At 41.0% G+C, this 23427-nt stretch overlaps 1 protein-coding gene across 1 annotated transcript in view; it reads right to left on the minus strand.

The window, feature by feature from the left end:
• The window catches only part of Klhl20 (kelch like family member 20), a 46669-nt gene that overhangs the window by 16160 nt on the left and 7082 nt on the right, over positions 1-23427 (minus strand). The window contains exons 3-5 of the mRNA XM_075988411.1: positions 6975-7548; positions 1807-1965; positions 572-666 (exon numbers count right to left, since the gene is read on the minus strand). Of these exons, the coding sequence (XP_075844526.1) occupies positions 572-666; positions 1807-1965; positions 6975-7548 (828 nt within the window). The remainder of the gene's footprint in view (positions 1-571; positions 667-1806; positions 1966-6974; positions 7549-23427) is intronic.

Genomic DNA, 23427 nt, shown 5'->3' on the forward strand with positions numbered 1-23427 from the left:
GAAAGTACTCACAGACAGACTCACGGCATTATTTATTTATTTCATGGAAAAACAATAAAATAGAATTGACTTTTCAAAGTCAAACTTGCATCAAAACTTAGAAATCTACTTCTTTTTGCCACTTCTCCAATAAACACCACACATTAAAAAACAAAACAAAAGGGGCTAGAGAAATGACTGAGCAGTTAAGAGCACTGGCTGCTCTTCCAGGGGACCCAGTTCAGTGCCCAGCACCCACATGGCAGCTCACAGCTGTCTGTAACTCCAGTTCCAGGGGACCCAACACCCTCACACAGACATACGTGCAGGGAAAACACCCAACGCACATAAAAAAAAATCAATCAATAAATAAATATTAAAACAATAACAACAAAAACTCCTAAGGTAACAGAATTCTCAAAGCTCAGTCCTCTCTTCCTTCTCCCCTTGACCCTAGTCCAGAAGAAAAACTTGTTAAATACTGACTACCCTAGTTTTGGCATAAGAAATACAATATTCAGAAGCAATACCAGTAAGGAGAAAAACAGAAATTAGAAATGTTCAGTTGTTGAATTTTCTTATCCACTCATACCTGCATTCTTCATCGCTTTTAATGAGAGGATCAGAGCCGACGGTGCCCACCAGGAACTTGGGACTAAGCAAAGGCAGGCGAACATGCTGCAGCACCTACAGGAAAATAAATATAATTAAGGCATAGCTCCCACTACAATTTGTTAGGAGTATTGACTCATGTTTACTGACTGTGCATCCAGAAGTTTTGGGATCTAATAATCAGTTTAGAAGGGTGTAAGAGATAAAGAGTAAATCTAAAATTTATTCTATCGATTCAGTAATGTAGACTAGCTACAAAGCCACATACATACTAGTATCACTTTAGAATGCTACTTTAGAATGCTAGTATCACTTTTAGAATGCTTTCATCAATAACTTCTAAACTCTTAGACTATACTTTCCAGGTTGCAGAGATGTCTCAGCAGTTAAAAAGTACTTGCTGCTCTTGCAGAGGATCTGGTCATATGCCCAGTATTCACGTGTTGGATGTAACTCTAGTTCCAAAGCCCTATTCTGACCTTTGTGGGCACCAGACACACACATAGTGTACTTACATACATGTAAGCAAAACACTCACACATATAAAATAATAGAATAAATAAGAAAATATTAAAAAAATACACATTCCCCTTATCTTTAATTTTTTTTTCTGCATTTTCAATTATTGGTTGTCAGCTTTGGTCAGACAACAATAAATGAGAAATTCCAGAAATAAAAATTTGTCAAGTTAAGTAATGTTTATTACAGTACTACTATAAATATTGTTTATAATTAGTTACTGCTAGTCTTTACTGGATCTAATTTATAAAAAAAACTTTATCATAGAATATATATATTTATACTGAAAAAACCCACAGTATATATAGGGTTTGACGTTTTAGGCATCTTTTAAATATCTTGGAATGCATCTCTTCTGAGTAAGGCGGACTACAGTCATGACAAGAATGAATCTTATACATGTGACCGCTGAGCCCACTTACTTTTTAAAGTGTGGTAGGACTTCCAACCTAAGGGAGCAGATACATTCCTGCTTTCTTTTGTAATTTTATATAATTTCTGAATTGTGTAACAGTTGGAACAGAATGAATCCCAAACAGACAGGAAGCAAAGGAGCAGTAAGTTCCCAACAATAAGCAGGCAAATGCTTCTGAAGATTTACTGCCTCGATCATGTGGAGACAAGGACTGTTTTGTCTCTGCACATTACTTGTGTCTAGTATAAAGTAGCCTCTCGGAAAAGCATTTTGACTCTTACCTGGGGTAACTGAGGACGCCTTTCCTGAATACTGTATTTGACCCAGGCCATCACTGCATTGAACACTTGTTCTTCACTCCGAACATTGAGCTCATCACTAGATATTATATCAATAAGTTGGTTGGCTGGAAGTAGCATAAATTCTTCACTCTCCATTACCTGCTCAGATTTAGGTAGGAAAAAAAGAAACCTATAAGCACAATTTTTACCTTTATTTGTTTTGTTGTTGTTCTTATAGGGAAAAATTATATTCTACAATGTTTAAAACGAGGAGGGCTGGAGACATGGCTCAGAGGTTAAGAACACTGGCTGCTCTTCCAAAGGTCCTGAGTTCAATTCCCAGCAACCACATGGTGGCTCACAGCCATCTGTAATGAGATCTGGTGCCCTCTTCTGATCTGTAGGCATAATTGTATACATAATAAATACATAAATCTTTAAAACAAAAAGGAGGAAAAGAAAAGTTTCAAAAGAGAATAAAGGAGAACAGGAAATATACAATGTTACCAAAGTTAATCTTGTTTAGTTAGTTTAAAAGTTTTCCCCTTTAAAAAATTAATGAATAAGATAAAAATTTATATTCAAAATAAGCTACACAATCATACTAAATTAAAACTTCATAGTGATAGGAGGTATATAAATTCCAGGAAAAGCTTTTAGAGGAAGATCAGGTGCTAAAAGGACAGAAACATCATGGACTCAGTTTACAAGAATATAAAGTTACCACTGCATGCATAAATATAATGAAGAATTGGACCGAGGGAAACTTCTGAGGACCAAATCACTATGAGATAATATTCTAGTGAGAAATTACACACATCCATGCTTACTTTTACCCAAGTCTTAGAGAATTATCAGAATGGAAATGGTGTGGCAATAAGGACATTGCTTGGTGCAAGCCAGCCATGAATTTGAAGATCTATTTATTGTGATGTAGCGGACAGGGTGAAATGGGGGAAGGGGAACACTGTTGCTATCCTCTAGGTGGTTTCTCTAGTACACTATACATGACGTCTTATACTGCTGCAAGTTCAGACTGTGTTGCCTTTAATGAGCACACTGGATTATTTTTGGGACAGGGCTATTTTCTTGTTCATCAAAAGGTTAGAATATTTAGCAGGACATGATGGGGCTTAATAATACTCTAAACATTTGATCAAGAATGTTTCTTTCAAAAACATTAGAGAAAATACAAATCACAAAATTAGCAGTCAGGAGCCACAGTTATTTATTAACTTTTATGGCACGAGGATTAAAATTATCTGACTCTCTAGGGATATTCAACAGTTAACCTTGACACTTCACCTGAGTAACTAGTTAGCCAGATGAAACAGTAATGAACATGGCTGCATCTCACTTCCTGTGAAGGGCTGCCAGATTTAGGGGAACCCCCCCATAAACCAGGACCTATCTACATCACAAGCAATGTGCTGCTTTTCTGGAATTTATATTTAACTGGAGCCCATTTTACTGGGCAACTCTAATTTGGGTGCTGTGGGTTCTTCAATGTCCAGAAACAACATTTAGGCCTACTTCTAATAAGAGTTCCGGCCTCTGCGGTCTGCAAACTTCAGCTGTGGCTACCTTTAACTGTCGACTTATGTATTTCCCAGTTTATTTTTATTTAAGTTCAAGTTTGGTATTGTGCATCTTTAAAAATGCCTTAACATTGTTTTAAAATTTCATCAGAAGATAACTTTTTTCTATTATATGGATTAAAAAACAAATATTAGCAGGCTGGGAAATGTAGCCCAGTGGTAAAAGTCTTACTTAGCGTGTGCAAGGGCCTGGGTTCTCTCCCCAGCACTATAAACCACCACGAGGTCTGCACTGAGATTTTCTCTTGCCATAGTCAGAAGGGCTGTAATAAATAAAACAAGCTAAATCAAATGCTGAAAAAATGAGGGTAGGAAAGACCTCTTACGCATGGTTACTAAGAACATATATTAATTTCGCTGCTATGGAAAGTGGTACGTAAATTCTCAGAAACTGAAGGAGAACGATCCTGTGGCGTGACTTAGATACACAATCAAAGGAGTCACTGTGAGCATGGAGTAGATACCTGCACAGCCATCTTCAATGCAGCACTGCTCACAACAGCCAAGTCAGGGAGTCCGTCTGGGGTCCATAATGGACAAGGGAAGAAAATGTGGTATACACAGTGGAAAGGCTTTCCTTACAGAGTACAAAGTTAGCTGCCCACCGTGGCTCTGTCAGTAATCTTAGCACTTGGGAGGCTGAAGGGGAAGCATTCCTGTCAATTCAAGGCCAACTTGGGCTCCTTAACACTACTAATCTGACTGTTTTCTAGTATCAAAATGCTTATACTTACTTAAGGCCAATGACCTTAATATTAATTTTCAGATGTTTCCTGGAAATATAATATACATATAAGTAGGAAGTATATGCAATATATGTTGAGCTTTCTTTTGAAAAAACTTAGTCATTTTATTATTTTTGTGTGTATGAGTGTTTTGCCTGCATGTATGTGTGTTACCACGTGCATGCCTGGTGCCCATGGAGGTCAGAGGATGTTAGATCCCTGGGACTGCAGTTATAGACAGTTGTGAGCTGCCATGTGGGTGATGGGAATTGTAACCAGGTCTTCTGCTAGAGCAACAAGTGCTCTTGAGTGCTGAGCCAATGCTCCAACTCCATGAAAGCCCTCTTAAAAGAAACTCTGCACTGCTGACCATATGCTTCTAATTTTCTTTTCTCCTTTTCTATCACCCAATGCCAGTCACTCCATTGCTAACCACCCATCAGTACTGGGAAGGCTGCAAGGCGCTCCTCTATCTCCACAGGGGGTCTCATTGGCATTATTTAATCACATTTATGGAGCTGTTTTAAAAACAAAAAAGCTTCACATATTTAGAAGCTAAATCTAATTTTTTCCTTTACGGCTTCTAGGTTATATCTCACTTAAAAGAGACTTGAACCAAGATTTAATCTCAGGCTAACCCTTCAAGGAATATAGATCCATAGAAAGAGTTGCCTGTTCGGTACCAAATACAGAACCTCAATCCACCTCTTCAAACTCTCTGCTTTCTAGTACACATAGTATAAGTTCCTGAGAATGCCAGGTTTAAAAGTCGGTGTAAAGAGTTATCTTTATAGATACTGCCAAATTTCCTTTCGAGAGGTCGTGTCAATGCATATTTATACCAGCAATGAACCTATGTTCCACAGCCTCACCAAGAAGATATATTACATTTAAGGATAATTGCAACCCAAAAGATGGTGCTTTGACTAGTTATACTAGGTGTGTCTACAAATGCTAGCATGTAAGGGGCTGAGGATGGCTGATGCTGGGTTCAAGGCCTGGGCTGAAAAGTAGGACAGCATCTCAAAAAACAAAGCTGGAGGGAAAAGGCACTTTGGTGAGTTGTAATTTGTCTTTTCGTTTTTTTCGAATAAACAAGTGGACTTTCAGGTATTTAAGGACAGTCTAAATTTCTCTCGCTGTGTATTGTCTTATTTTTCTGCTAGCTTGCTGGTATGAATTACTGGTGCTCTCAATGCATTAAGGAGACTAGCCTTTTGATAGTAAATAAAGGTTGCAAATGTTTCCCTCAATTTGTATTTGGCCTTTGTTTTAGTATCACAAAAAATTCTATATGTGATAAAATTGATGGTTTTGAATTTTAGCCTTTCTAGTTTATCACTTAGAAATGCTTCTTCATTTCCAGATCAAATAGGGATTGTTTCATATTATTGCCATGCTGAATAAATAATAAAAGTGAATTTAATGAAAATTCTTTTGGTACCATCTAAATTTCTTTTTTTTTTAATTTACCAAATAGTTGGTGTATAACTTATCCTGTTGAATAAACTGTCTAATCAGGAGGAAAATGTTATAGGAAATCACTTCTCTGATGCACAGGTCTTCTCATGCATAAATAAGCCATGTTTTGGCTTATTAATAAACCCTTTATGAAGATAATTAGAAAGAAACAACTTTTGCTGGTAGAATACGATATTGGCCTTTAAAAATCACTAATAGGCGCCGGGCAGTGGTGGCACACGCCTTTAATTCCAGCACTTGGGAGGTAGAGGCAGGCAGATCTCTGTGAGTTTGAGGCCAAGCTGGTCTACAGAACAAGTTCCAGGACAACCAAGGCTGTTACACAAAGAAACCCTGTCTAGAAAAAAAAAATCACTAATAGGCTTAGAATTTATAGCAACCTATTTATTTGATACTGTAAGCAAGAACCAGAATACAAGACAGGAGTTAGTTTAGGAGAACATAAATCTTAATTTATGTTCATAAGAGAGCATAAATTATGCTCTCTTAAATTAAAAAGTATTTATTGTTGTTGTTGTTATTATTATTGTGTGTATGTGTTCTATGGCACAAGTGTGGAGGTCAGAAGACAACATTCTCTTCTTCCACGATAGGTTCTGGCGATACAATACAGATTTACCAAACAGAACAATCTCACTGGCTCCCTGTGGTGGTTTGAAGGAAAATGGCCTTGATGGAGGAAGGGTGTCACTGTGAGGGCAGGCTTTGAGGTCTCTTTTGCTCAAGCTTCCCTCAGCATAACTCTGAGTCGATTTCCTGTTACCTGCAAGCTGTAGCATTCTCAGCTGTAGCATTATGTCTGCCTGCACGCTGCCACGCTCCCCATCATGATAACAATGGACTGAACATCTGAACTGTAAGCCTCTACCCCAATCAAATGTTTTACTTTATAAGAGTTGCCATGGTCATGGTGCCTCTTCAAAGCAATAAAACCCAAAATAAATCACCCCCTATTGCTCTTTTAACAAACAGATTATGAATACATTCAAATCACTTAGTACAACGTGTGTGTGTGTGTGTGTGTGTGTGTGTGTGCATATGTATGTGGTGCACTTTGTCCATGCATATTTGTGTAGAGACCAAAGGTCAATGTTGGGTCTCTTCCTTTATCATTCTTATTATTCTTATATTATTATTTTTTATTTGAGACAGGTGGGGCTTCTCATTGAACCTGGAACTGTTTCAGGAAGACTGGTTGGTCAGCAAGCCCCAGGATCTTTCTGTTTCTGTGCCTCCAAAGCTGATTACAGGTGCCTACTGACATGCCAGGCTCTATATTGGTTGTCAGGAGCTCAACTCAGGTCTCTGTGCTTACATGACAAGAACTTTATCCAATGAGCTATCTCCATAGCCCACAACTCACCTCTTGAAAGTTATGTTGTGTGAACTTGTCTGCAATCCTTAGTAACTCACGGCAAGAATGCGTGTCAGCAAAAGCCCGAATGCCCAGGCAATTAGAAGGGTCTAATTGTCTCTTTAAGAATTCACAGCAGGCTTCCTGTATTTCTGCCAGCTGGAGGAGGCAAGCAGCAGGCAAGAGGGTCTGAACATTGCCTTCTTCCACAGTTATCTGGGAGGTATATGCGAAGTCAATCAGTAGTTCCATAGCCCTCTCATCTATGTCTCGGATCACTACTTCTGTCTGGCGGCTTTCGGCCAATTCTCCTGTAAACATTGCTCGGAAGTAGGGACTGCAGGCCGACAAGATGACTCGATGGGCATATATCTTCTTAGCGCCCACAACTAGCACCACATCACATAGCTCTCGGTGCTTTCTCAGAAGGTTGATCACTTCCAAGGTTTGCCGAGGGTGCTTGTCTGAGATATAGGGCATGCGAGCAGGTTGGGGAACCCCTTCTGGCAGCTTGTTGGGGTCTCCAAGGGTGCAGCGGCTTGTTACATCCATTCCAGTCTCTCCTGGTCGAATGTTGGTACACCTACAGGAATGAGGGAATGGAGAGAGAGGGAATTATTATTAGTTCTCTTCTTGCTCTAAGGTACTGATAAGTGGTAAGAAAACTTGAAATTGCCTAAAGAAAGAACTCTAGAATTCATACATTTCTCTCCAGGTTATTAATTCCATTCCAGGCTACTCTTATTATATAATTTCATGAAAAAGATTTTTTTCCAGAGGTATCACACTATCTTTGTCCACATTACTTACATTAATAAAATTGATGAAAAGCTGACAGGGGAGAAGAACCAGTCAAAACTAAGACTGTCTGCCAAGCGGTGGTGGCGCACGCCTTTAATCCCAGCACTCGGGTGGCAGAGGCAGGCAGATCTCTGTGAGTTCGAGACCAGCCTGGTCTACAAGAGCTAGTTCCAGGACAGGCTCCAAAACCACAGAGAAACCCTGTCTCGAAAAACAAAAACAAACTAAGACTGTCTGAGAGAGCCCTAAGCAAATCTGTCATTTTGCATATGAATTAAGAACTAAAATATCTGTAGCCTGTTTTCTGCTTCCCTCTGCTTTGGGATCTGTGGACACAAAGGACTCTGTGCTGGGAACCTACTGGTGCTTGGTGGGCTGATAGACAGGGAGGAATTTTTCCCTATAGCATGCTGGGAATTCTGTCTCCATGTCCTGTTAGAGGAATACCTTATGCGGATGAGATGCTGCCCGAGTTTCGAGTTGTGTCTAGCCAGCCATCTGTGAGCAGAGTCCTGCCTGTCTTAGAGTTCATTTACCCTCTGACCTCTTGTGGCACCAGAACACAATTTCTTCCATGGGCACCTTCATTGAAAGTTCACTCATAGGAACCCATGGTTTTCGATATCAGAGCTTATTTCCTAATATCATGCTCTGTTTGAAGAAAGTATAGATTTAATTTACAGTGAATGATAGAAGTTCATATGGGGAAACAACCCAAGGACCACTAGCAATGGAAAAACTCAACATCAAACCAGGATGTTATCGCGAACATTGTTCCTTTGTTGGATTATCTAAATTTTCTTCTTCAGTCCTAAGTGGAGGAAGGCAGCTATAAATTTGGATGATTACAGCTGCCTTAACAACCTTGTACCAACTACATGAGGATGACATTAGCTCTTTTAATTTGGAGAGATGCCTATTTTTTTCTTTCCCTTTTCTTTTTCTTTTTTCTTTGGTTTTGTTTTGTTTTTCGAGACAGGATTTCTGTGTAACAGCCCTAGCTGTCCTGAAACTCATTCTGTAGACCAGGCTGGCCTCAAGCTCACAGTGATCCACTTGCCTTTGCCTCCTGAGTGCTGGGATTAAAGACCTGCGCCAACCCCAGTCAGCAGTTTTTTCAGTTTTTTAATGTGCTTTCTTTTTCTTCAAGACAAGCTTTCTCTTTACAGCTCTGGCTGTCCTGTAGACCAGGCTGGCTTCGAAAGAGATTTGCCTGGTGCTACTACCTCCTTAAGTGTTAGGATTAAAGGCATGCACCATTGCCAGCTTGCTCTAAAATGAGTTTGCTCTTCTGTATTCACTTTACTAACTCTGTATGTTTAAAAAGGAGTTTTCTCAAACATATAATTGTAACAGGTGATTTTAAAAAATAAAGGTTTGAATATAAGAAATAAAAATTTAAAAATTCGTGAAAAGCATTTAAAATTTGTTTCTGGAAAAAAACCCCACCCCTCCCAACAAGACAAATCAGACATATAAAACTGTTTAAAGACTTTGATTATGTTTATTTTCTTTAAAGATTTTTATCTTTCACCATGTGGAGTCTGAAAACCAAAGCAAAACATCAGACTTGCCTTTACACACTGAGCCATTTTGCTGGGCCCAAATTTCAATTATTTTTTAAAAAGTTAATTAATTATTTTTTTTTTTTTTTTGAGACAGAATCTCTGTACATAGACCCGGCTGGCCTCTAACTCAGAGATTCATTGGGCTCTATCTCTGAGTACTGTGTTTAAAGGTGTGAGTTACTTGCTTGGCCCTAAAATTTTTTTCTTAAACTTAGTTTGATTCAAATCTTGATATTTGTTACTTTCCTAAAGTAGTTGGCATTGACTTCTCCTTTTCATTATATTCACTTTATATTTCTAGTTACAATTTAGCACAAAGTCTGTAACACAGAGTTTATGTTACATAAAAAGTCAGGAAGAAAAGAAGACAGCCGTAACCCCCCAAATTAATACAGCATATTTAATACTCTATTTCTTTGACTTAGCTTTCAAGGGATGAGCTATTACTACAAATGACGTGTAATTCATCTTAGGAAGTCTTATCAGTCAGGCATGACGATGCATGCCTGTAATCCCAGTACTTAAGGCTGAGCTAAGCCGATCAAGGGCAGTTTTGGCTACATAGCAAATTCTTGTCTCAAAAACAGTGCTATTTAATCTAATAAATATGTGTCGAAAATATACTGTCAATTATAATGGTTCTAAAGAACTTTTTGAAAAGTCAGCACATACCCGCCCACATACACACTCCAAATCACAAAATCAAGAGCACAGTTATATAAAGAACAGCATGTCAGCCTGACACTGGGCAACTGTGGAAAGCCACACATAGTTAGAGGGTGCCGCGATCTCTAGTGAGAGGAAAGCTTAAAATCCAACTGTGACTAATAGTGAAAAATTACGTAAGTGCGAGGTTTTCACCAGTAAGAGAAGCTCTGAGTAACTTTAGTATTGTGCCTACATTTCTAAAGTTAGGGAATCAGTATGTCCTATGAACAGGGCAGTTGGTAAAAAACTACTGTAGATTGCTCATCAAAAATGAAAGAATAAAATGAAGCATTTATTTTATTTACAGGCAGAAATGAACAGTGTGAAGCAATAAAGCTCCTTTCCCTGCCTAAATCTGGATTTTCTCTCATCAAGTCTAATACTCAAGTACTAACACTATTCTGCTATAAATCTTGTCTTTATTCAAACTTTTTAGCTATGATTAATCATTTTAATTATTTCATTCTGTTCTGATGTGTTGAAACTGGGTTTTTATATCCTAGACTGGTCTGGAACTCACTCTATAGCTCAGGTTGGTCTTGAACTCATGATAATCCTCCAGCTCCAACCTCCCAAGTACGGGCACAAGAGACGTGAGGCACCACACCTGGCTTCTAGTTTCTTTAACTCTCAGCTGGTATCCACTGCACAAAGACAGGTAGGATGATACTCAGAAAGCTTCCCATCTCCTGCTTGTTACACACTTGCAGTTTTACATTAGAAACATTACTGTAATAAAAACATCTAAATTTCTCTTAAATAAGTTGGTTATATTTGTCCATATTAAAAATTTCTTTTTTTTTTTTTTTGGTTTTTCGAGACAGGGTTTCTCTGTGGCTTTGGAGCCTGTCCTGGAACTAGCTCTGTAGACCAGGCTAGTCTCGAACTCACAGAGATCCGCCTGCCTCTGCCTCCCGAGTGCTGGGATTAAAGGCGTGCGCCACCATCGCCCGGCCATATTAAAAATTTCTAGCTGGGTGCGGGAATGCCATTTATGCTGACACTCATGAGGCAGAGACAGACAGATCTCTGTGAATTCTTGAGCAGATGGAGGCAGGATTGCTTTGGGTAGATTTCAGAGCGAGACCCTGTCTCACAACACAAACAAAGGCTGGCAAGATGGCTCAGCAGGTTAATGAGTTTGCTGCCAAGCCTGAGGAGCTCAGTTCAGTCCCGGGCACCTACAGTGGAGAAGGAGAGAAGCAACTCCTGCAAGTTGTCTTTTACTTGTGTCCTAGGGCAAGCACATTCGTACATATAGAGATAGAAAAATTAAAAGTACTATGCTTAATATTTAAATTTATACTGATTTAAGAATTCTGCAAGTCCTTGACCAATTTGACAGTGTCAGGTATGGGCTCCATCTCATGGAGTGGACCTTATAGCCAATTAAAAAGTAGTTGGTTACTCCTAGAACATTTGTGCTACTACGGTACCAGTATATCTCGAAGGCAGGCCATTGTTGTAGGTCACAGAGTTTGTAGCTGATAATACTGATGATTACTCTTTTTCTCTGGCAGCATAAAAAATACCTTCCAGCACCATGCATTCTAGTCGGTAGGGATGAAATTTCTAGTTGGGCACCAGCTAGAAAGGCATGGTCAATGACATAAGTAATGTATCTCCAGCAATAGGGCCTGACCAGGTTATAGAGAGAAACCAGTATCTTGACAGCAGCCCGTGATGTTTGAGTGGTAGTGGTGGGATCATGGGACCCAACAACTCAACAAGATGTAATCCATTCCTGGTACTGGAGGTTTTACTTGGTGGCATAAGTTGGGCATTGTCTCTCCCGTTATATAGTGATTCCATTTAAATTCCTTTTGTATATGTATATATTTTTAGGAAGCTTCTACAGTAGTAAGCTTCCATGCGGCTTTTCAAAAGGCTTTTCACTATTGGTTGTTCCTCCTCCTATCCCTACTTTACCCTGATTTCCCATCCTCCTCCCCATTTGCTCTTTTTATCCCTACTTGCCCTTTTATTTCTTTATAACACTATTGGACTAGACAGATCACCGGCCCTAGGGAAAAACTTACTACTATTATTCTGCTAAAGGCACATAGCAATAAAATGACTCCAAATGGCATACTGCTATGCCCATAGCTCAGCCTTCATCAGAGAAGCTGCTTTCTGTAGTACACAATAATTAACACAGAGACCCACAACTAGACAGAGAGTGAGAGACTTTGGAGCTCTCAGCCCTAAATGGGTCTTTTTTCAAACCCCTCCTTAAAGACTCAGGGATCTATTGGAAGAGGAAGCAGAAGGATTTTGAGAGCCAGAGGTGGTAGATGACTTTAAGCAGCATCTCCAGACACAACAGGATGGATGCACAGATGAACTCATAGACTATGACAGTACACACCAGTCCCACACAGGTTCAAACTAGAAAAAATCCCAGCATGAGAAGGGGAAGTGGGTAAAGTCCTACCTCTAACCAAGAAGTTATTTGAGACTGATTTCTCCTATGAATGGGAAAATCAGTTTTCTCCAGCGATGTGTCACTGGGTGTACCAACCACAATCCAGGGCAGGTCCCATGCCCAGGAGTAGTTGGCCAACACACGACAGACTCCATGTTTGTGTGTTTTTTGTTTTTGTCTTACTGTTTTGTTTTGATTTTTGTTTTTTATTTTTTTCAGAGAGGAAGAAAATGAACATGAAGATGGGGTAATAGGGAGGTGAGGAGGATCTGGAAGGAGTTGGGGGATGGGAAAGAACATGATTCAAATACACTGTATAAAATTTTTTGTTGTTGTTATTGTTTTGAGAGAGGGTTTCTATGTAGCCCTGGCTGTCCTGGAACTTGTTCTGTAAACCAGGCTCTCCTCAAATTCAAGAGATTTTCCTGCCTCAGCCTCCCAAGTGCTGAGATTAAAGATGTGTACCACCACTGCCTGGCAGAAAATGATTTTAAATCAAAAATATTCATTAAAAATTCTGTTCTTAACAGAAACAAAGTAGAAAACTTTAGACTTTAAAGATACAGAACCTAAAGTGATTGCCTTAAAAACCGAATCTTACTAGGTTCAATGAAGACATACTCAGAACAGAATTTCAGCTGAACCCATCCATCCACTTGTGGCAGGAGAAGCCAGGATTGGAGATCCAATGGTAACCTCCTCCCAACCTCAGCTAATTTTTTTAATTGACAAATGTCCTTTATGATTAAGTGATCAATGCAGATTTAATATTCAACTCTTTTTCAAACCTGTCAATCATTCAGGCCTCCTACTTGCATTACTTATTTGTATGCAAAGGTTTTGTTCATAAATGAAGGAGATGAGGGATAACCCTCCCTTTGACTAAAGTATCAAGTAGTCTACCTTAGTGACAATCACGTGATGTGATGCATTTACTCTTTTGCAGGCAGTAACAGCTGGAAACAAAGAGCTGGGCTCTTCTTTCCATTTCTGATCAAAGCATGCTGGAAAAGACTTTATGGTAATATTTGTGATAGACTACAAAAGTATAAAGTAAACCAGATCTCAGTTGGGTAAAATAAATTCTGTCATACTAACATTTTTTTCTCACTAGCAGTGAAGAAAACTCATACACATTTAATGAACAGAAGCTGGAATCACATTTCTTCCTGGTTTTGGTCCATTATCCTCTCCTGTAGGTTTAGTGTAAATGAGCAGTCACCAACATGGAGGGACTGTTTTTCACTCTGTAGAGGATACGGAGGTTGCCAGTGTCACCACTCTACGTCTGAAGTACCATTCTGCTTGTATTCACCTCCACTTGGTGGCCTCGGAAGGGAAGGATCCGGTTTCACCACGTGAGTCCTCAAGAGTGATACAGTGAGGTGGTTCTTAGGCTCTGCATCTTTGAGATCTAAAGTTTTCTACTTCTGTTAAGGGTCCTATCTTTGAGAATCATCACCAAAGAGACCAGAGAGACTACATCTAGCAATGGGAGCAGATGCAGAGTCCCACAGCCAAACATTAGGCAGAGCTCAGGGAGTCCTGCAGGGGACGGGGAAGAAGGATCAGAAGAACCATAGAGGTCAGAGATGCTATAAGAACATCCACAGAGTCAGTTGACTGGGAATCATAGAGGCTTGCAGAGATCAGGGAGCCTGTAGGGGTCTGACCTAGGTCCTCTGCATATATAATATGGCTGAGTAGCTTGGTGTTCTTGTGGAATTCTTAACAAGGGGAGTACGGGGCTATCACTGATTCTTTTGCCTACGTGTGTGACCCATTTTCTCCTACTAGGTTGTCTTGTCCAGCCTGGATGTGATGGTAGTGCCTGGTCTTACTGTGGCTTGCTTTGCTGTGCTTGGTTGATGTCCCTGGGAGGCCTGCTCTTTTTTATGGGGAGATGGGGTAGGGGTGGGGAGAGGATGGGGGGCATAGAGGTGGATCTGGAAGAAAGGGGAAGTGCAGAGAGATACTGGGGAGAGGGGAAGGAGGCGAAACTGCAGTCGGATGAAATGTATGAGAGAAGAATAAAAACATTCTGTCCGTGCCATCAGGGCTAGCTCTCCCTCATGCACAGCACCTGGGCCAGCTCTCCAGCACTGCCCAGGCAAGGGGTGGAGCCAGCTCTCCTATTCTCAGGCCCTCAGGGCCAGCTCTCCTGTGCTCTGCCCACACTGACCAGACCACCAGGGTGAGCTCTACTAAGCTGCCTAGGCGAGTGTAGAATCCGCTCTCAAGAATGTAGAAGCCAGTGAGGGGTGGGGCCAGCTCAACCAATCTCGGGCCTTCAGGACTCCCAGTGTGTGGAGGGACCAGCTCTCCTGTGCTCACACCCTGGGAGCCATCTCACTTGAGCCACCTGCCACTGTCTGTCCTGAGAGCACACCCTGGAGCCAGCAGTTAGTGAGGGGTGGGCCCAGTTCTTCTGTGCCTATGCCTTGAAGAGTGGGGACCAGTTCTCCTGCAGCTGGTGAGTGGTGGGGGCAGTTACTCACGGCACTCAGACATCAACATGGCGTCAGGAGGTAGCCCAGTCCATGGACATGCACTTGGCTTTTGGTAGTAACACAGATCATGGACATCAACACAGATCACAGCTGCAGTAGGACCTCAGACCCAGACATAGACCCCCAGTGGCAGCCTGGGTCCAGATATCCCCATGGCCTCAGGTGGCAGCCTAGGCCACAGAGAATTTGTGACAATCTGGGGCCACATCATCAACATGGACTCTGGCCACAGACCCAGACATGACCCTTGGTGGCAGCACAGGCCTGGACATCATCATGGTCCCAGGAGGCAGCACTGGATACTCTGATCAGTTTGCCCACCCCACACTGTGTCAACACGCCTCCCCTCTCTCACCCCTTATCTGTACAGCCTCAGGGGGCGGCCCAGGAAACAAACATCCCAGTGGTCCACCGCAAATTGTCACCATGGACCCAAACATGGCCCTTGGCAGTAGCTGGGGCCTTGACATCACCATGGCCTCAGGTGGCAGCACAGTCTACTCAGATCAGTATGGCCTCCGGTGGCAACATTGCCCCAGGACATCACCACGGTTGGGGGGAGTGCACAGACTCCTCATCCTGGCTTGTTCCCAGCTCCACCTCTCTCCACAGTGCACACACTGCTTCCCTTCTTTCTCTCCCGTCTTCCCACTGAGCACGCTCTCTTCCCAGCTCTCCACTATGGATCTGTTCATCGATAGTGGCACCCGCTGCCTCACAGGCCAGGACAGGTGGTTGGTGTCCCTGCACCACTCTCAGAAGTTTCTAGACCAACATTAGATTAGATTACTTTGGGCCCAGGAATACTAAGCATAACAAGTATTATTTAAAAGCACCACATATGTCAGATCAGTTAGAAGCAGCCAGGCTTTACTATGATTATAAAAGAAGAAAAATGTGTAAGTCCACAGGCGTCTTTACTTTATACATAGTCTTCTGAGAGTTTAATTTTACATCAGCTGTTTGGAGGTCTGGATTTTTCTAAAACAAGAGTATTATAAATAAGATTAGATTTAGTTGTAAAATGGAGAGTGCCTCACAAACAGCTAAAAAATGAAACAACAGGCAAATGGGCAAGAAAATAGTAACATGCATTCTATTAGTCAGGAATGTGGGTACAAAGAGAAGGGAGAGGACGCCTCTCTTAAAGAGTTATTCTAAAACTTGTTGCTATTGGTTTTGGTTTTCAAGTAGATATGTCAGGGTGGGGTGACAGCTGGAGCTCTGGGACTGCGTGTGTATATAAATAGCCACTGCCGAGGCCTGTAAGCTGGGTATTTCCTGTATATTAAGTATGTCTCATGCAAGCGTAGCTCCAGTTCCAGGGCATCTGACATGCTCATGTGCTCTTCTGCATGTGAGCTCCTATATGAGTACACTTCACACACAGTGCATAGACGTATATTCTGGGAAAATACCCACACACATAAAATAAAAATAAATAAATCTTTTTTTAAAAAAGGACATGTTTTATAGGCCACAAAAATTATTTTTCTTTAAGATCTCAAACAAACAACAACAAACCCAGAACCCCATAACCTAAGTGGAGTGGGGGAGCATCTATAAGTCACTTCAATCTGATGCCCACTGCACTAGAGAACAGGTTCTGCCTCTGTGTGTATCTACAGTTTTTGCATGTTGATAGTCTCTGTTGGACTCTAGCGTCCAAACACCGAGAAGGAGTCGCCCCCAGAGACCACCTCACACACCACAGCCGATGCAAAAGCAAGAGGATTTTATTAATTTTGTCATGACAGGGTCCCTCAGCATTCGGGAAGCCGAGAGACCTCGAATAGCGGGTACAGTCCACTTTTAAAGGGGCCATAGAAGCAAGGGGGGTTGTTCTTTGACTATTCTGATTGGCTTATTCAAAAGGGCTAGTACCAATAATTGACTGGAGAGCTGTTGCCAGATCAGATGAGGTAAGTGGTCATTTTGACCCCGTTTCCCAGGGGACTGAACCAAAACATACGTATATAGGTAATTGTTCAGGAACTGAGTACATGTGAGTGTAGCTGTTAGGTCCTTGGTTCCCAGGGGAGGAGGGGAAGCACTATGGCACAGAGGCTGAGAGGATTCAGAATTGTCAAAAATGGCTTCAGGACTGTCTTAAAGTCTTTTTTTTTTTTTTTGGTTTTTCGAGACAGGGTTTCTCTGCGGCTTTGGAGCCTGTCCTGGAACTAGCTCTGTAGACCAGGCTGGTCTCGAACTCACAGAGATCCGCCTGCCTCTGCCTCCCGAGTGCTGGGATTAAAGGCGTGCACCACCAACGCCCAGCTCTGTCTTAAAGTCTTACATCTCCAAGTTTCCAAATGTGAAAAGCGTCCTTCCTTGTTTACTATATTTGTTATCCCACTCAAAGCAGGTAGATAAACAATAGTTAATATAACTGGAAAATAATTAGAATTAGGAAATTTGGATTTTCATAACCATTATATTGTGAACACACAGAGAAAAAGAACCTATGTCTATCTGTTACATAATATACAAAGCTTTTTACTCAGAACTGAAGAAAATTCATATGTGCACCAAGAAGCAACTGGAAAACGTGATTACTCAAGAGTGGACATGCACGGGTAACCAGAAAGAAGGCAAACAACCTGGGGATGGTAGGTTCATGCAGTAATCCCAGCACTTAGAAGGTTGAGGTAGCGAACTGTGAGTTAGAGGCCAACTCAGTGACACTATAGATCTTATTTCAAAAATAAATAACCAAGACCAGCAAACGAAAAACTGCAAACCAAAACCACTCAACACCAATCAACAAAACAAACATAACCCAAACAAAAAAGAAAAGGGGAAGGAAGGAATAAATCAGATAAAAAATATGGTTCAGACAAAAGCATTTTTACTTGATAAACTAATGTTTTATTATTTATTTTGGGGGGAGATGACGGGAATAAGGTAAATGCTCCACCACGAGTGACAACCAGGTCAGACAAAGTGACTTTTGGAGTGATGGATATACGCAGCATTGTGTGATGGTGACACAGACATGAGGGATAAACTCCCCAATCTCCTGAGAGACACGCTTCAGGTCCATCTATCTGGGAGGGACTGTCTAGATTAGGTTAACAGAGGTGGGCAGGTCCCCTCAAATGTGGGCAATGGCAGTCCACGGGCTGGGGTCCTGGACTGCATAAAAAAAAGAAAGTGAGCTGAGCAGCGTTTGTCACTCTTTTCCTGACTGAATGCAGCGTAACCAGCTTTCTCATGCTCTTCCCAGAACTTCCCTGCCAGGATAAGATGTACCCTCAAATATGAGCCAAATAAACTCCCTTAAATTGCTTTGGTAGATATTTTGTCATACCAACAAGAAAATAACTAATACAACAGGTGTTTGTAAATTCAAACTCATCAAAATGTATACTTTTTTTTTTTTTTTTGGATTTTCGAGACAGGGTTTCTCCGTAGCATTTTGGTTCCTGTCCTGGAACTAGCTCTTGTAGACCAGGCTGGCTTCGAAGTCACAGAGATCTGCCTGCCTCTGCCTCCCGCGTGCTGGGATTAAAGGCATGCGCCACCACCGCCCAGCCAAAATGTATACATTAAATATGGGCAATGTTTGTTGTATATTATTTATCAAAAGCTTAAAAATATAGTTTGCAGCCAGGTAGTGGCGGCACACACCTTTAATCTCAGCACTAGGGAGGTGGAGGCAGGAGCGATATGGCTGGGCGGAGAGAGGAATATAAAGGGGAAGAGACAGGAACTCAAAGGAGTATGGAGTCTGAGGATTCGTGGAGACAGGACCTTGCCCTTTGGTAGAGGTAAAAGGTCTCTCTAGTGGTTGGCTGCTTTGCTTTTCTGATCTTCAGCTTAAATCCCAATAACTGTCTCTGGGTGTTTATTATTCATGCTACAAGCAACACTGTTTGTGCCTGACAATTTAAAAATGGATACTTAAAGCTGAGTGGTTAAAGGATAATCTTACCACCTACATAAACAATCAATATATATTGTGAATATGGGTGTTTGGCTTACATGCATGTCTGTGTACCATGTCTGTGCCTAGTAGAGGCCAGAAGAAAGAGTCATAGTCCCGGGAACTTGAGGAAAAAGAGTTCTGAGCTGCTATGTGGTTACTGAGAATCAAACCCAGGACCTAAGGAAAAGCAGCCAGTGTTCTTAACCACCAAGATATCTCTAATAGTACCTAACTGCCTTGTATGTAGCAGATGATGGAAGAAAAAATGACATGGTTAACGTTCGTACAGATCAAGCTTCTGAAAGAAAAACAAAATCACCATTAAGGAAGGAAGACTAATTAGAAAATTCCCATAGCACTGATATTAAATGTTGAAACCAAAGTGTTACTGCTCCGACTTAAATTATGAATTAAATGAGATAGTATTGTTGAATTCTTATTTAAATATGTCTTTTTTTCAGCTAGATAAAATGTGAATAAACTAATTTTTGCATAACTACTTTGTTCTTTTAAAAGTATAACATTAAGTGAGGTGTGGTGTAATCCCAGAACTTGGGGAGGCTAAGGGTAGAGCCTGAGGTACATACCAAGGCCCTATCAACAAAAGACAGCAATCCCAAGTCTATTTTAGCATTACACGTACATATATCAATACATAAACTTTGTGTTCTGGGATCACTGTATTAATATATATTCTTTTTCCTTATTATTATTATTATCATGCCAATCCCAGTTCCCCCTCCCCCACCTCCTCCCGCTCCCTCCACCGTCCCTCCCTCAGAGAGGATAAGGCCTCCCCCAAGTCAACTAAGTCTGTCCCATCACCTCACTGAGACAGGACCAAGGTCTCCCCATCCCCTGCTCCCTTTTTCTATAGTCTCATTAATGGTCTACTTTTCAAATTTAGAAAGTAATTCTATTTCTGTCTTGTTTTTCAAGACAGGGCTTTACTAAGTAGCTCAGGCTGGCCTCCACCTTACTATGATCCTCTTACTTTAGCTCCCTACTACTGAGCTCTAAGGCATGTACCACACCATTCCTGAGTGAAAGAAGGGAGTCATTCTCCAAAGCACTTAATTCTTCTTAATTCTCTCCTCTGGATAAACAATTTAGAGGAACTGATCTACTGTAATAGCTCCCATCACCCACATACAAACGGCTAAAGGATTCCTATTTCCTACTTGGGTAATACTGAATCTGGATTCATGTTAATGTCACACTATCACCAAAACTGATTCCTTGGTTCTCTCCCTTAAACTTCCCCAGATTAATAGAGAAAATTTCCATTCTGAATTTCAGCTGCTCAATCCAAAGCTCCTGGAGTCCCTTTCTAAACACCCTCAAACGCAATCATCAGCAAATCCTGCTATCCTACCTTCAAACAGGATCCAACTGTCTCCCTACATCCTTACTAGCCTGGCTTTCATGTTAATTTGGCTATTCCCATGCTTTTCTCACCTAGACTATTACAACAAACTTAAGAATTATAGTTTTAATTCTCTTTTTGCCAGCTTATATTTCCTTCACTAAACTACAACCAGAGTTCCTTCAGGAAAGTAAATCGCATCTTTAGAGCCACCCCTGTGCTCAAAATCCTTTGAAAATGTCCACAGAAGGGCATCAAAGCAGAGCTAAGGTTGCAGGCTCTTCGGAATCTCTCCTCTCTAAGTCTTCGAACCCATCTCCTCGTGTCCCCTTGCTCCCTGGTCTCCAGCTACACTTTCTTGCTGGTTTGGGGACAAAGTCAAGGCTTCTTTTGCTTTAGACCTTTATTCTTTCTTCCTGAAAGTTCTTCCCCCGCAGATTTGTAGAGCTCACTCCTTCACTCATTCCATGCATCTGCTAGATTACCAATTTGTCAGAGCATCTCTCGAAATAACTCATGTCTAGTACTCAGAATCATTCACCTTGTTTAACGTTTCTTCATAAATACATAAAATATTGGCCCTCTCCTACAATTAAAATGAAAGTGCTTAGAGGACAAATGCTCTGTTGTCTTCCAATGCTGCTATACCCCAACACTTGGCTCCAGAGCCCATTAAGGAGCTGTTAATGAATTAACTTTTCTTCTTGTCAAAATAAAGCATGTCCTCCAAATCTTCTCATCTAGTTCTCATGCAAGAATGCCAGGTTTGTAACTAGGCAAACACTGGTCAAACCTAGGCTGGGAAATTTACCTAACCTGTCTTGTCTTAGTAAGGGTTTCTATTGTTGTGATGAAACATGACCAAAGAGCACAGTGGGGAAGAAAGGGCTTATTTGGCTTACACATCCACATCACCGGCCACCAATAAAGGAAACCAGGACAGGAAATCAAATAGGGCAGGAGGCTGGGGGCAGGAACTGATGCAGAGGCCATGGAGCAGTGCTGCTTACTTGCTTGCTCCCCATGGCTTGCTCAGCCTGTTTTCTTATAGAACCCAGACCCACCAGCCCAAGGGTGGCCCCACCCTCAATAGCCTGGGCCCTTCCACATCGACCACTAATTAAGAAAATGCTCTGCAGACTTGCCTACAGCCTGATCTTTTGGAGGCATTTTCTCAGTTGAGGTTCCCTTCTCTCAGATAACACTAGCTTGTGTCAAGTTGACATAAAAGTAGCCAGTACATGTCTCATCTCTATGTCCATCATGAATATGTGGGGAATAACTATACTTACTTCATAAAGACTGACAATGTTGAAATTTCTCTAAATTAGGTCCTCTGACTCCAAGTGCAGATCTTTATTGTTACAAACTGCCTTGAACAACCGGATCAAGTATTTAAAATGGAAATGATTTTGGGAATCTGCTCTATGTGCCTATTATTCTTAGGAGAAAAAGCAAACATGTAGTCGCATGGCTATATTATGCTGTTCTTCAAAATAAGAGGGCATAAGAACAGGGGTCACTGGTAGGTTGAGATTTTAGTTTTAAATATTCTGGGAAGCTGTATTTAACTCTAGAAGTGTGTAGGTCTAGAAATTATATTTAGTTCTATATATTTAGATATGTTTCTCCTGTTTCTGCTATTTATCTTTGTAAATGTATTTAAGAATCTAGCCTCCTTTCCTAGTCTCATTTTCACCAGAGAGCTTATGAAAGAAATATTTTATGTTTTCTTAGGTACCTGTAATGAGAAATTAAAAGAGACCTAGAAATATATGTTTATACCTTGCTCATTTATATGCCCATGGCTTCTTTGCCTGGTAGAACAAAGGCACTGAAAAAGTAAGTGGCTCATTGGAGAGTAATAATGTATAAGATTATAACACAGAAGAAAAGTTTCTTAGGCAGAAGGAAGAGTTTCCCTTGGAGATTAATTTGCAGATCATTTGGTGGCAGTCAGGAAGAGAGGTGACAGATCATGGGAAGAATGGATAAGGATGTGGGATATTTGCTGTGTAGAATGATGAAGCAATGAGTAAGGACTCACAGAACTGCTGGGTAACATCGTCAGCCAAGTGACATTCTATCATGAACACAGTAGCGTGTCTTCTCTGTGGCTGGTTTTGTTTGACAATACTCACTACTGTGGATCAGAGAATACAAATTCCTGAATTAATCTAGAGTTGGGAAAAACAGTCAAATATTCCTAAAACCTATTACTATACTAACAGCAGTCTCCATTAAGAAATCATTTTCGGTAAATGGCTAATTTTGAAAACAATTGCAATAACAATGTTAGAAACAACACCTTTCCACTCTAAAGCATTTATAACCAAAGATCTGTGGAGTGGACTGTTTCCTTAGACCTGTACATCTCTCCTTTTATACCTTTGCCAACAGTGTAAAAAAAAAAGTGTGTTTTTACCCCTACTACTTAATTTTTTTAAAATTTGGAAGTTAACAGAATGTACTTTAAGATTTGTTTGAGCTAACTCTCATTTATAGCTATAAATACACTTGAAAACAAATAATATCTCATTGTGCTGGTTCTGCATACCAGAAGGACACCCACTAAATACTAGATCTCAATCTAATTCCAGACCAAAAAGCCTGGCTGCCTGTTTTAAAAAGATTTGTTTTTATTATGTTTAATTATGCATTCTTGTGCATGTGTGGGTGTGTGTGCAAACAAGTGCCGGTACTGCAGAGGTCACAGGCCTCAGAGTCCCTTGGAGTTAGAGTGACAGGTGATTGTGAGTTGCCTGATACGGGTGCTGGGACCCAAGCTTGAAGGGCCCTCTACAAGCACAGTATGTGCTTGTAACTGCTGAGCCATCTCTCCAGCCCCTGCCTGTTTTTAAAATTAGAAAAAAGTTGTAGATGTTTTAACTCTAAGACATCTCTTCATCGTTTACCGGATAAAAGTCTAAGTTCCACCCCAGTGATCAAGGAAAAAAAAAAAGAGAAAGGCAAGTAGCCATGTAAGTAAACTGCTTCCTTGTAAGGCAGGAAGTAGAAGACAGTTCTAGAGTACACTCAAACCTTGTCCCAACACTTCATTAGAAGAAAGCCAGGTAACAGCGCAATCTCCAAAGGAAATGAAGCACAGTACTCAGTTTTCTTGAGTCCCAGAAAGGAAGAGGAGGTGCTTGTGAG

This window comes from Microtus pennsylvanicus, chromosome 10, assembly GCF_037038515.1.
Source record: "Microtus pennsylvanicus isolate mMicPen1 chromosome 10, mMicPen1.hap1, whole genome shotgun sequence".
In the NCBI taxonomy this organism is placed as follows: domain Eukaryota; kingdom Metazoa; phylum Chordata; class Mammalia; order Rodentia; family Cricetidae; genus Microtus; species Microtus pennsylvanicus.